The sequence below is a fragment of the Anser brachyrhynchus genome (genome assembly GCF_964034855.1).
Source record: "Anser brachyrhynchus genome assembly, chromosome: 2".
In the NCBI taxonomy this organism is placed as follows: domain Eukaryota; kingdom Metazoa; phylum Chordata; class Aves; order Anseriformes; family Anatidae; genus Anser; species Anser brachyrhynchus.
Window position 1 is genome coordinate 22,742,937 of NC_137695.1, and position 12,840 is coordinate 22,755,776.

Sequence of the window (12,840 nt, forward strand, 5' to 3'; positions counted from 1 at the left end):
AGTATACAGATAAGGGTTTTTGCCTTTGTGATTCCATTAGCAGTAGGAGATTTTTGTCTGTTTTAATTAGAGGCATCGGTCCTTTTCGCTGAAAGAAATGTGCTATCACTGGAGTTGATAAATGTGTGCGTCTTCTTGAATTTGAGCAATTTGACCAATCTTTTCACATTTGTTTTTGGAATTTATCGGGACCTTGTGTTACTTTAATTTGGAAAAATGTATGTGCTTCATAAAGCTGGAGGAATATTTTAACTTGTCACTTGCAGCTTTATTTCAGAAGAGCATTTATAAGAAACTCTTCAAATCTTAAACTGTTCTAAAATATTCTGGATCCCTTTGTTGGGTAGAAGTAGCCTTTTGAAGTAGCAGAACAACTAAAACAAATCACCTTCTTTTATTAATGGATTTTTTTGTAGGTTAGAATTTTTCATTTGCCCTCTTTTTGCAAATGTCTTGATTTCTTCATCAGTTATTGACGTGAAAGACCAAGTGAACATCACCTGTTGTGCTAAGATGCTGCATCCAGTCATATGTAACTACTGTGATGCCAGTAATGAGGAATTTTTTTCTGTGTGGATGTGATCATTAGGGATGTATTTATACATCATTTAGTAGGAAACATCTAACATGTTAAAAGTTAAGATTCTTTTTCTTTTAGTTTTTGTTCTCAATGTGCCCTTTGAGAAGTATGAAAGGCTCTTCACATGAGAACATGCTTATAAAGGTGCATCTTTTGACAGAAGGTATCTGTTACTCACGTTTGTGGTGTAATTACAAAGTAAGAATTACACAAGTAGATTTGTATGTGTAAAGCTAGCTAGAGCAATTAGTAGTGCTGGAACTCGTTATGGGACATGTCATCTTCATCTGTTCTCAAATGCTCTATGTGCTTTAGAAGGCTCGATCAGTAATAATTAAAATGTAACTTAATTGGAAAAAAAAACAACCCAAGAGGTCACCACATAAGAGTTCCAAAGTGAGGGTTTTTTATAAAGGCAAAGTATTACTTAGAAAGTTGTATCTGCACTTTTATGTTTTTGATTCTTTTTAAATCTTCCTTTGAAACATAAGGCAGTTGTAACTTTGAAATTTCCAATTTCTGTGGATTTTCCAGTTTGAAGAAAATGTGAAGCAGAGCCTAGCTATCAGTAGGTTTCTTTTGCCCTTTTTGCCTTGTTCTGAAGAGCTTTTAACTACAGCAAGTGTGTTCAGGAGGTCTCAATACTGACACTTACTGAACTAATCCATTCTATTACATATGTACATTTTTCATATTTCTGTACAAGTCTACAATTTCTGCCAGACTTTGTCCTTAGTATCATGGAATGTGCTTAGGAAGAGCAGGTTATGTTTACTATGAGCAGTGAGCAGTCTGCATTTGTCATGAATGCTAATATCCTTGATTGTACCTGATTTCAGATATACTTTGTGTTTTCACTAGTTTCAGATATACTTTAGTGTTTCCATTTTTCTTCTACATGCTGCTATTTTTTACTGTAGAAGTAATTTCAGTTACTTGCCTGCTTAGGCTAGGAACAAAAATATGGATAACAGGGTGTTGTCAAAGATAAGGATAAGAAGGTATTGTTAATAATGTGGAATGGTACCATTGATAGTGCAAAGGAATACATTTTTCTTGCTTGGTTGCTATAATTAATAAAAAGAAGCAGGTTTTGTCATAGTTGGCAGGAGTTAAGAGATGGTGTAGGTTGGTGGTGCAGCATTACAGATGCAATTCCATGTGGCAGGCTAGTACTATTTGGGAATTGCATATGGGGATATGTTTATGGTAAACCTGGAAATAGGGTTAGTAACAACATGATAAAATACCATTCTAAAGAAATTCTATACAGTTGTAGCTTTCATACAGCTTGTGCTCTGTTGTTCTTTGTTCTTCTCCTCTCCAGTAAATATTGTCTTTATCCAACTTTGGGTTACATCTACACTTCTCTGTAGGATTTCTACTTCTTTCCCTTTGTTTCAAACAGTAGTTTTTACCATTTCCATCTGCTCTGTAGTAACAGAATGAAACTGCCTATAATCTTGCTGTGTGAACAAAAGATGGATTCAAGCCCACTTACTGAATACAGTAGCATTTTTCATCTGCTTTTGTGATGTATACTAGTGATTGTTGTTGGCCATGCATTGGCTGTAGTAGTGCAAGTTCCCAGGTTCAAAGATTGCTTTATATGATTGATTCCCTCTAATTTTCTGTTCACAAAGATGTGTGTTCTTCAGGAGGGGTTAATTCCTGTAGCATTTATAGCTTTTCATATAAAAACACTTTTTGCATTAATAGGGGAAGTGGGGGGAAAGAAATCTGTTTGGAAACTTTCTGCAATGTAGATCAGTATTTCATATTTTTCAAAAACATCTTAAAATATTTTAAGTCTAGTTTTGCTCTTAGAAACCCAATTTTTGCAATTCCTCATAGTTGTAATTTTTTAAAGCATTAAAAACTATCTGCTGCCGTATTTCTGAGGTAGAAAAAGAAATTATTCTACTGCTTGTAGAGTCAGTTATATTCGTATGTAGGCAAACCAAATGCACCTTTCAAAATACAACCAGGTGTAAAATGCTATTACAAGGGAATTACTATGGGAAGAGCTGATCAGTAGTATTAACTGTAATGGCTTCAGGTCTTTAATGAAGTATATGCAGTCAAATTCAATAGCTAGGCGATGAGACATTATTTAAAAACTTAGTAGTAAGTGGCCTTAATCAGAAGCAAGTCTGTTCGGAATATTATTCAGTTAGCAGGAAGATAAAGTCCTTATAGACGTCGAGGGCACTAAAGACTTCTACAGTCGTCATAATACTTGAATGCCTATCAGAAATTAATAATTACACAATTAGCACACTTTTAAAAGTTCATTTGACCTCCCTAGTTTGGAAGTGTTATGAGGGGAACAAAGGTATAAAGCCCGTGTTGAACTTGGGAAGACACTAAATGCTGTATTTTTTTTCTGTCTTGAAGGTAATATTTGAATGGCTATTTAACCATTATTAATATAAAATGGTGAAAAAACTACTTAGAAATAGAATGTGTAACACTTTATAGACTAATTCTACTTTATTTATGATATTTGAATAAGCATTAAAAGGGGAAAACAAAAATTTCAGTAATACAGATGTATACTTAAAGGAAAAAATACAGCTTTCCTACATTGATAAAATGATCCAAATAATCGTGCTTGCTCTTCTAGGAAATACTTGTTGACCTGCAAAATTAAATCTATAGCATGCATATGCTTGATGACTTTGAGACAGTCATGATTTGTACAAAATCAACAGCTTGGCATTTGACAGATATTTTCAAGGCTACGCGATCCAGTGGCTTTGTGCTTTCAATAAATTGATTACTCCAAATAGTGTTTTCACTAATTTGTATGGTCTAAACTTAATGTTATGGTAAATTAGCTTTATACTAATCAGTTAAAAAAAAAAATTCAGGGGCAGGTTTAAAATTAAAAATATAATTAATGCTTGAAAGTATACTAGCTTGCTGTGTGTATCTTGTGTCATTTTTTGCCATGTGTAGTGCTGAAAAGTGTCTCTTGTGTATAGCTGCCTTGGCTGTGGAAGAGCTTGGCTTTGAGCGATTTCATGCATTAATTCAGTAAGTAATATATTGGAACATTTAAAATACAATATTTTGAAATAACACTAATATTTACAGCCCTGAAAAGGCTTTGTTCAGAAGCTTCTTGTGTGTTACACATCAGGTTAAATTTGGTTTTCACGTTTGGGGCTTGGGGGGGTTGGTTTTTTGTGTTGTTTGTTACGCATTTTACAGTTTAAAATGGAATAATATTTTGAACGTAAGAATTTTTCTTTAAAATAAAACTGGAGCAATGTAATACATTAAATTGGCTGAATGAACACAGCTAGTCAAGGTTCATATTTAATTATAGATGTTCATCCTCAATTTTTTTCATACACAGGTGATTGTATTTGAAATACTTGATATATGCACTGAAAACGATTGTCATCTACTGTTATTTGACTCAGGATTACCCAAGAAATATTTATAAAAATGTTTCATATAGAGGACTCTTTTTTGTCTCATACTTTACTGTTTTCTTTTTGGGGTGTAAATTCAGAGCTTAACTAGTGAGTTTGTGTTTAAAGGCAACTGCCTTTTGTTTTCACAGTGAGGAGTTTTAATTCTTATAAAGATAAATATCCAAAGAGGAAAATAAAAGCAAGAGAACTATTAAAACGCTTGAGATGGAAAATGTTACTAATTAGAACTGAAATAACTACTGATTATTGTCTTCAGTAGTAATTACAGTTTGTGCTTTAAACCTCTTGTCATATGAGAAAAGAAGAAAAGGGGATATTTAAATTTCTGTAACTTCCTCCCCCAGTCCCAATTCCTGGATTCATGATACCCACTTCAATTTTTCCTCAGTATATCTCATTGGAAATGAGCACTCTTGCATGTCATTAAGTTGAGTGATGGATTTCAGAAACAGTCTTTGCCTCTGTCGATAATGAAGTTAGTTTAAAATTTTCAAGTATTATCCAGAGTGAACTCTCATATGGATATACTTTGCAAATGTACAGATAAGCAGCGAATGTGATTTACTTTGAATTACTCAATAAAAAAGCGTGTGTGTTCTGAAAAGCAGTATTCGATTCTATATTTCCCAAGACAGACCAAGTGCATTATTTCACTGGAACCTGATGGAACTTTTCCTCAGTTTTTATTTTACTTTATTTTTAAACATAAGATCACCTGGTGTTACCTAATCATCCAGGCAGTAATGCTATTATGCAACAGGGTATTTTCCCAAATGTGGATGTACCACTAGTGGTTTTGAATGTTTGGCTTTTTCCAAAGCTAGAGTCTAATAAAATCAAGTTCTCAAGGGAAAGGTAACCATTACTTCTAAAGGTTGAAATATTATTTTTTTTACCTGACCAGGTGAAGTTTTTTCTCCATTGTCTATGAACTGAACATCTGTCATAACAATATGTAATGCAAACATTATTCTGGACATACAGTCTATTTGTGATTTCAATAACAGCGTGTGATAGAATTACTGGCTCAAGCCACTCGGCTGTTTCACAAATATATGTAGCTTTAAGCTTAGTGTTTGCATATAAAAATACATGCATTTTTACACATTGCTCCAGAATTATTTTTCTTCTTCTAATGGGTAAATAATAATGACTCCGTGGTGGTTTTAGTAACTATAGAACAGCTGCTGCATCATTCTGTATGTAACGATTGTTTTATGCTGCTTTTACTTGGACAGTTTCACGTTACGTCTTTATATTTCTTGTTTGTGCTTTGTGGCACTGTTCTACTTCATCTAAATATGTTCTTCTTTTCTGTTATTTTTGTCTTTAGCAAACGAGCATTCAAAAGCTTCCCTGAACTGAAGGATGCAATTTGGGATCAATATTCAGTGTGGACAAACAGATTTGGAGTATTGCTCTTTCTGTATTCTGTGATACTGACAAAGGTTTGTAGGTTATTTGATTTTTGTGTGTGTCTTTGTTAACAGAAAATTTGATCATGTAACCCTTTTCCTGTAAAAAGGTGAACACTAAAGTCAATTGGTAAACTAGTTTAAATCTAGATAAATGGATAGAATGCTGTTTTCACTCATGTTGCAATACATTTGCAGCATGAAAACTTGAAAAGCTCAATCCCTTTTGTGCCTTTTTTCTTCTCATCTGGGATAATTACAGATTTTTGTAAACATCCTTCCTTGTTTATCTCTACCATCAGCTATCAAGAAAAATGTGCTTAGGTTTCAATTCACTACATAAGAACATCAGCCTCTGCAGTAGTCTGTTTCAATACTGCATTCTGTTGCTTTCCATTTCTGTTTCTATTTTCTATCATGAGAAACAAGTGTGTTCAGGTCTCGGCTCATAGAAGAGGGCCAGCCTCCTAATGTTTTACTGTTGCATTCTGCAGTAAATGTCTATTCATTCCTCAGGAGAGCAAAAATATTTATTATTTTTTTGCAGGGTATTGAAAACATAAAAAACGAAATTGAAGATGCAACGGAGCCCTTAATAGATCCTGTTTATGGTCATGGAAGGTAGGATAGAAAGTGTGATTGCTACCATTTCAAATAAATGAGCATGAGTTTTTTATGTTTCTGTATTTGAGCATCCTTTTAGGAAAATACTGACATTATGAGAAGGATTCAGTTATAACTTGGTAATAGGTAAAAGCAACACTTACCATAGCATACCTTTTTCACTGCTTATTCGGGCTACATTTCTACATCAGTGTTGTTAGAGATTGTGTTAGTATCACTGAATTACAAATACACCCTAATTAAAATAATACAGTTAGAGAATGATAAAATAATGTTTTTATTTGGCTATTTTAAGCTCTTTTAACTGCTTTTTCAGAAATAAATTGCCACTTTTAACAGGCTGTTTCTTTCTGTTGCATAGCCAAAGTTTGATTAATCTCCTGTTGACGGGACATGCTGTTTCTAATGTGTGGGATGGAGACAGAGAATGTTCAGGAATGAGTAAGTCAATTCTATTTTATGCTTGTTCGTAATTTTTACCTAGCGTGAGATGCTGACCCTACAGAAATTCACAAGTACTGGCAATCATCTCTATATACCGCTGCTGTCAAACCTTCCGACTTGTAGTTGTTTGATCAGAATAATCTAAGGCAAGTAACCAATAACCAAACCAGAAAAATATATGTAAGGCCAAGTTAAAAAACTTAATGTTTGCTAATTATTTTTTGGTTATTTTGACACCTGCAAACCCTTCAACATAAGAAACTCATAGTGTTGGTAGAAAGGAAGCTTAAGACTACAGCCAGAGATAAAAAGATACATGAGAAGTGATTGAAGGAAGAGAGAAAAGATGACAAAAAAGCATTGAGAAAGCAGATGTGACGATAAATCCAAACTTGTCTTGCTTAAGAAGTCTTGAAGAGTACAGTCTGGTCTCCCCCCCCCCCCCCCCCCCTTTTTGATAGACTACACAAATCACTTTCGTAATAGGTACTGATTAACTTTAGAAAACTTAAGATAGCAAATGAAGCTAGTTTTGACTATAATTATCCCAAGGGTTTGGAGAAAATTGAGGGCTCCTAGCAGCAGTTAAGTCTAATTACTGACCTGATGAATAACAAGACATATGTTACCAGATTCTTAAAATGTGCTAAAGAGTATTTTCTGCTTCTCCATTCTCCAAAATGGGAGACATGCTTCTATGGGAGCTTTGGTCCTGGACTTCTGACTTAGGTCAGAACTAATTGAGAACCTAAATTCATGGTATTACTGTGTGAAAAGAGTTCAGTATTCTCAGAAAATAAAAGATTTCTAACTTGGAGTACTAAAGAAAGTACTAAAGGTCTCCCAGAAAGATAATCTGAAAAACAAAGGAGGGAGAGAACTGCAAGGAAAAAAAGGGTCAGGCATGTTCAAGTTCGCAAATCCTAATGCAATTCATTACATGATACTTAAGTAGCTAGACAAACTTAAGTCTCAGAACCATTAACGATTACCATGTGTATCAAAGACAGGAGGTGTCAAAATATTAGAAAAGGGAAAACAGGGTACTTAACAAAAACGACAAGAAATGCTAAAGGAAGAACCCTGGAGAAAGGACAATTTAAACTTCCAAAGGGTCTTGAAATAAATTAGTAGTCAATATGCATGCATGAGAAGGATGAAAACCAAAGAACAGCCAGCATAAGCTCATCAATAATAGACTGCAGTAATCCAGTCTGAATGCCTTGGTAAGAAGTCTAGCAAATAAGAGTGAGAAGAGTTAGATACAATATCTAAATGACATTCTGATAAGACTGATGCAGAAGTACAGCCTCTATGGAATCATAAATAGGTGGAAGCCTAAAAAGTCTCAAAGGAGATTCCGCTACTTGTACATAGTCAAACCAGAGCATTTTAATTCAGATCTTGCATGAATCTATCTTAAATTTCAATTCAAGTCAGTATTTTCAGCAACGACTTACATGATGGAAAATCCTTGTGTAAAAATAAATAAAAAAAATACAGGCTTTGTATTTTTGAAACCTGAAACAGACTTTGTAGAAGCAGAGGAGAGGATGTGAATACCTTTAGAATTTGAAGTGTTCATGCTTTCAGACCATCATCTTTGTAAAAATAAATTAACAACAAAAATCAAAAGCGCAGTACAATTGAATTGAAAGAAAAAGTACAAAATGAAGATCTGGCCAAGCACAACAATAAAAAAAAGTCAATGAGTACTCATATAAGGTATGGTAGAATCACAAAATAATGCATTGTTGAAAGCAAAACAATCTCTAGAAGTCATCTCATCCAACCCCCTACTCAGTGTAGTTCCAGTTAGATCACAGCTGTGGCCACTCGAGCTTTGAGTATCTCCAGGGATGCAGATTCCACAACCTACCTGGGTAACCTGTTCCATCATTTCGCCACTCTCTTGGAAAAGTATTTTCCCAGTACTGGGATGGAGTTTCCACATTTCAGCTTCTGGTCACAGCCTCTTGTCCTTCCACTGTGTTCCTCCAAGAATAGCTAGCCCCTGACTCCATCATGTCCTCCCGTCAGATAGTCATAGGCAGCAATAAGATTCCCCCCATCACGTTATCGTTCTCTTGTTGGGATGAAACAAACTCATCTCTCAGCCTCTCCTTGTACATCATGTGTTCCAGCCTCCTAATCATCTCAGTGGTTCTCCACTGGACTTGCTCCACTTTGTCAATGTCTCTCCTGTTCTGGGGAGCCCAAAACTCCAGTGGTGGTCTCACAAGTGCCAGAGAGAGGGAACCATCACTTCCCTCCATGTGCTGGCTGTCCTCCTAACGCAGCCCAAGATGCAGCTGACCTTTGGTGTAGTGGCACACTGATGACCCGTGTGCAACTCGTTCACACAGACCTCAGGTCCTTTTCCACAAAGCTGCTTCCTAGCCAGTCAGTGCCGGCCAATTGTGCTGCATGGGCTTATTCCTGTGTGGATGCATGACTTTTATCTGCCCTTGGTGAATATCATAAGTTTCCTGACAGTTCATTTACCTAGCCTGGTGTGTCTACTCTGAATAACGTCCCTGCCTCCAGTGTACTGGCCAATCTTCCTGACTTCCTGAGACTGTTTCCCTTTCCGTGATCCAGGTCATTTTATAACCTCAGCCTGTAGCTGACAATCCTGTATTCACTGATTAACATTAAAGATTTTGTGCAGTTATGTTTTATTTCCACTAGAGGTCTGCTAAAAATCAAAGTACAGTAAACAAGGAGACTATCCAAGCAGGAATACGACACATACCATGTTTGCAGGGACCACAGTGAAGTAGCAGTGAGAAGACTCAGCCTCAACGCAGAAACAGGAAAAACAATAGGTGATAATATTATCATAAGCCAATACACTTATGAAATTTTCAAAATTACACTTGCCCTGTGTTTTTATTCAGAGGTTGCATAAAGATACTTTAACTCTTGTTCAGTTATTTAAGTAGGTAATTTTTAATTACTGAAGTAAAATTTTCAAATTAATTTAAAACAATTTAAAAATTTAAAAAAATTTTTAAAAACAATTTAAAAGTTACTGTCAGTAATCTTTTTAGAGAAAAAGAACATACTGAATTACGCACTTCAAGAATTACCAAGTAGTTTGCAAGTGACACTCAGAGCTGTAACTTACATGGTAATGCAAATTTTCCAAGTTGGGCAGAAGTTAACCGGCGTTTTTCTTAAGCCACCACTTGTACAACTACCAGTGAAATGTCGGTCTTCTGACTTCCTAGCTTTCTTCTCGTTTCCTATGTACATATTCCTGTTTAAACTACTCATCTTATTCTAATCTCAGTTGCTGTTCATTTGTCTGTTCTCTTTTCATGAAGTAATTTCTGACAAACTAATCAAATTTTGCATCAGGCATTTTAAGGAGAAGCTCGCAAAAATTTCATGAAAAGTGAGGACTTTCAGAGAGAACAAACTTAACGCTTCCCATGCGATAGATTGCATTCTGGACTCAAGTGTTGGCTGTTGCTTTACTGGTCAGCACGTTAGTATAACTAAACTGCCTTGCATGTGTGGCCTTGCTAGGCTGGTAGTGAGGAAATGAACAAGGAAATTGAGAGTCAGGGATTGTGGTGGAGCAGGGGACAAACTATGAAGGAGGACTGGGCGTGGGTGTTTAAGATATTGCTTGAAGAGGTTCTAATAATAGAAATCTTTGAGAAATACACTTTTATTTTTACATTCTGTGTTTTGTGGGATTTGTATTTTGGCTGGAGCTACCCTGCTTATTTTCAGTTCAGTGTTTTAAAACCAAAACTTTATTGATCTTAGTTAATTAGAGTAAACTTCCTGTCTTTCTTATGTGAAATGTAAGAAGTGTTTCAAAAATGAAATCCTGGAGTCACTTTTTCTAACTAATGCCAAGAATTTGTGATGTTTCAGATAGTCGCTAGGTGGTAGTATTCTTATACCGTTGGTAACAGTATCATTAAATTCTAAAATCATCGTTAATTTGTGCCTGAACTTTTAAAGGCTCTGCATTTCTCCATTTTTAGAAATCTGCTTATACTTGCAAAGGTACTTTTTGTCAGGGGTAAAAAAAAAAAAATCTTAATCTGGTTGGTTTCTGAATCACAGAATGGTTGAGGTTGGAAGGCATCTCTGCAAGTTGTGTGGTACAACCTCCCTGCTCAAGCAGGGATGCCTAGAGCAGAGTGTCTAGGACCACGTCCAGGTGGCTTTTGAATATATCCAAGAAGGAAGGTTCCACCACCTCTCTGGGCAGCCTGTTCATTATAACCTGAATCATTGTTTTCTGACTAGTAAATATTAATTGTGTTTTTGTTCTGTGCGTCAGCTCTTAAATCTGAAGCCTTTGTTTATCAGACAGAGTTTTACATTAATTTTATTGATTTTTTCCAAAATGTGATATGTTAAGATTATGTCCTTAATATGTAGTGTTACTTCTGTGATTCATTTCTCTTTGTTGCACATATAAATATGTTATTTCAGAGCAATAGCTACTCCCTAGTTTGAAGAATCCTTCAGTACATTCTGAATTGAGATCTCTCTTGCCCTTGGCTCAAATGAAGGTTGAATTGTCAAAGCATATTGCAGTTTATAGCAGCTGCGAAGTTGGTGAGGTAAAGGGGTTCTGCAAAGAAACGTCTATGCACCCCCGTATGTTTTAATTCAAGAAAATTTGAAGATAATTCTTGAAAGCGTATTTTCAGATCAAAGAATCCTAGGTTGCGAAGAGGTCCTTTTACACGTATAGCTGCCAACTCTAAGGAATGAGTTGTACCTGCAGGCCACAAAGGTAGTAGATGAACTAACATTGTAAGTTTGGTTTCGTTATTCTTAATGGTGGAGGAAAAGTTAAACCATGTCTATAATAACTGTTCTCCACTGTTGCAAAATTCAGTCATTAAAACTCAAAGTTGGTGAAGGAAGCGTGGCATAGGCTCCATGCACTGTTGAGATGATGTATATGTAAGCCCAGAGCTCCTTCAATTCCATACGGTTATGACTAGTTTCTAAGCCTGAATTTTGAAGTACTTTCTTACTCTCTGATAGAGATCTTCAAAAAAGCTGAGTGCTCTTTCAGTCAACTTTTTCAGTACAGCTCTTTCAGTAGTATGTAAATAGTCTAGATGTCGCTAACAGCTGTGTGTGCTTGAGAGCTGTATGATTCATTAAGTGGAAGTTGGTATAGAAAAATCAAATTGAGAGAACACTTTATTTCCTACTAACAGAACTGCTAGTTACAAAATTCTCATGTTTTATTGTTCAGAATGTGAAATGTTTAACATAAATAAAGCTGTGGAACTCTTAAAATTAAAAGAATACACACACAGATCTTTTCTTTCCCCTTCAGGAAAGCTGTTTTTCTTAACTTTTTCTGAGAATAATTTTGGTGTAAGATACAAGTACTTCTAATAAAACCAGCAACTTTTGAAAAGAGGTATCAACAGCAAACTTCATTTAAAAACATCTGTTTGACTCTAATTTCTTTATAGAGAGGGAAATTATTAAACCTTTCCAGTTTTTTTTTTTTACTATACCTTAATGATTTATCTTTGCTGAAACTGCATTACTTTTTAAAATTGTTGTTCCTTGACCAATTTTGAAAGCAAGAAAAAGCAACTTAAAAGAGGCTGTGAGGATTTTTCTGGAATAAATCTGGGTTTTGTTTTGAACAGAACTTCTTGGTATACATAAACAAGCAACAATTGGCTTTTTGACATTGATGGAATCTCTGAGGTACTGTAAGGTAAGCTATTTTCTGTATAATTTACAATTTTTCTTTCACTGTGGTGTTTTGTGCTTCTTTGACTATTACTAAAAGCTTCACTGTGAACAATGGGAGATATTACAGAACTTACAAAGTATTTTCAACTTCAAATTAAAACTGAAAATAATAGTATATTAAAGAATTAAAATTGTTAAATGCATCTTACTGAGTAAATGTATGATGCTATTTAAATTAAAACTTTATTGCACCAACTTGAGATAGCAAGTTAGAAGCTCATATTATTACCAAAATAATGCTTAATGCAAGTTATATAGGTGGTTATGAAACTCTTGTCTTCAAACAGTATCTAGTCCCAAGGAGATTTGCTAATCGTGAATGCTGCAGTTCTAGTTTTCTTTTTACGCTATTGCTGTCTTCCACTTAAAATGCCATAAGTATGAATTGTAAAACTGTTAAGTTAAATGTTAGTTAATATAATGTATTGAAGATCTAGTAATTACTTTGTATACTTATCTATGCACATCTGAAAGCTGCTGAAGTTGTTGAAAGTTGCTTAATCTATGTTGTTTCTTCATGTCATGACACAGACTTCCTTTATTTAATGATTTTATTCGAGAAATTGTGTTC

At 35.0% G+C, this 12,840-nt stretch overlaps 1 protein-coding gene across 2 annotated transcripts in view; it reads left to right on the plus strand.

Annotated features, from left to right (window-relative positions):
- Window positions 1-12,840, plus strand: part of MINDY3 (MINDY lysine 48 deubiquitinase 3) — a 50,417-nt gene that overhangs the window by 10,394 nt on the left and 27,183 nt on the right. For both annotated transcript variants that reach the window (XM_080578567.1, XM_080578568.1), the window contains 5 exons: window positions 3,568-3,619; window positions 5,360-5,474; window positions 5,989-6,062; window positions 6,427-6,506; window positions 12,161-12,231. In XM_080578567.1, the coding sequence (XP_080434693.1) occupies window positions 3,568-3,619; window positions 5,360-5,474; window positions 5,989-6,062; window positions 6,427-6,506; window positions 12,161-12,231 (392 nt within the window). The remainder of the gene's footprint in view (window positions 1-3,567; window positions 3,620-5,359; window positions 5,475-5,988; window positions 6,063-6,426; window positions 6,507-12,160; window positions 12,232-12,840) is intronic.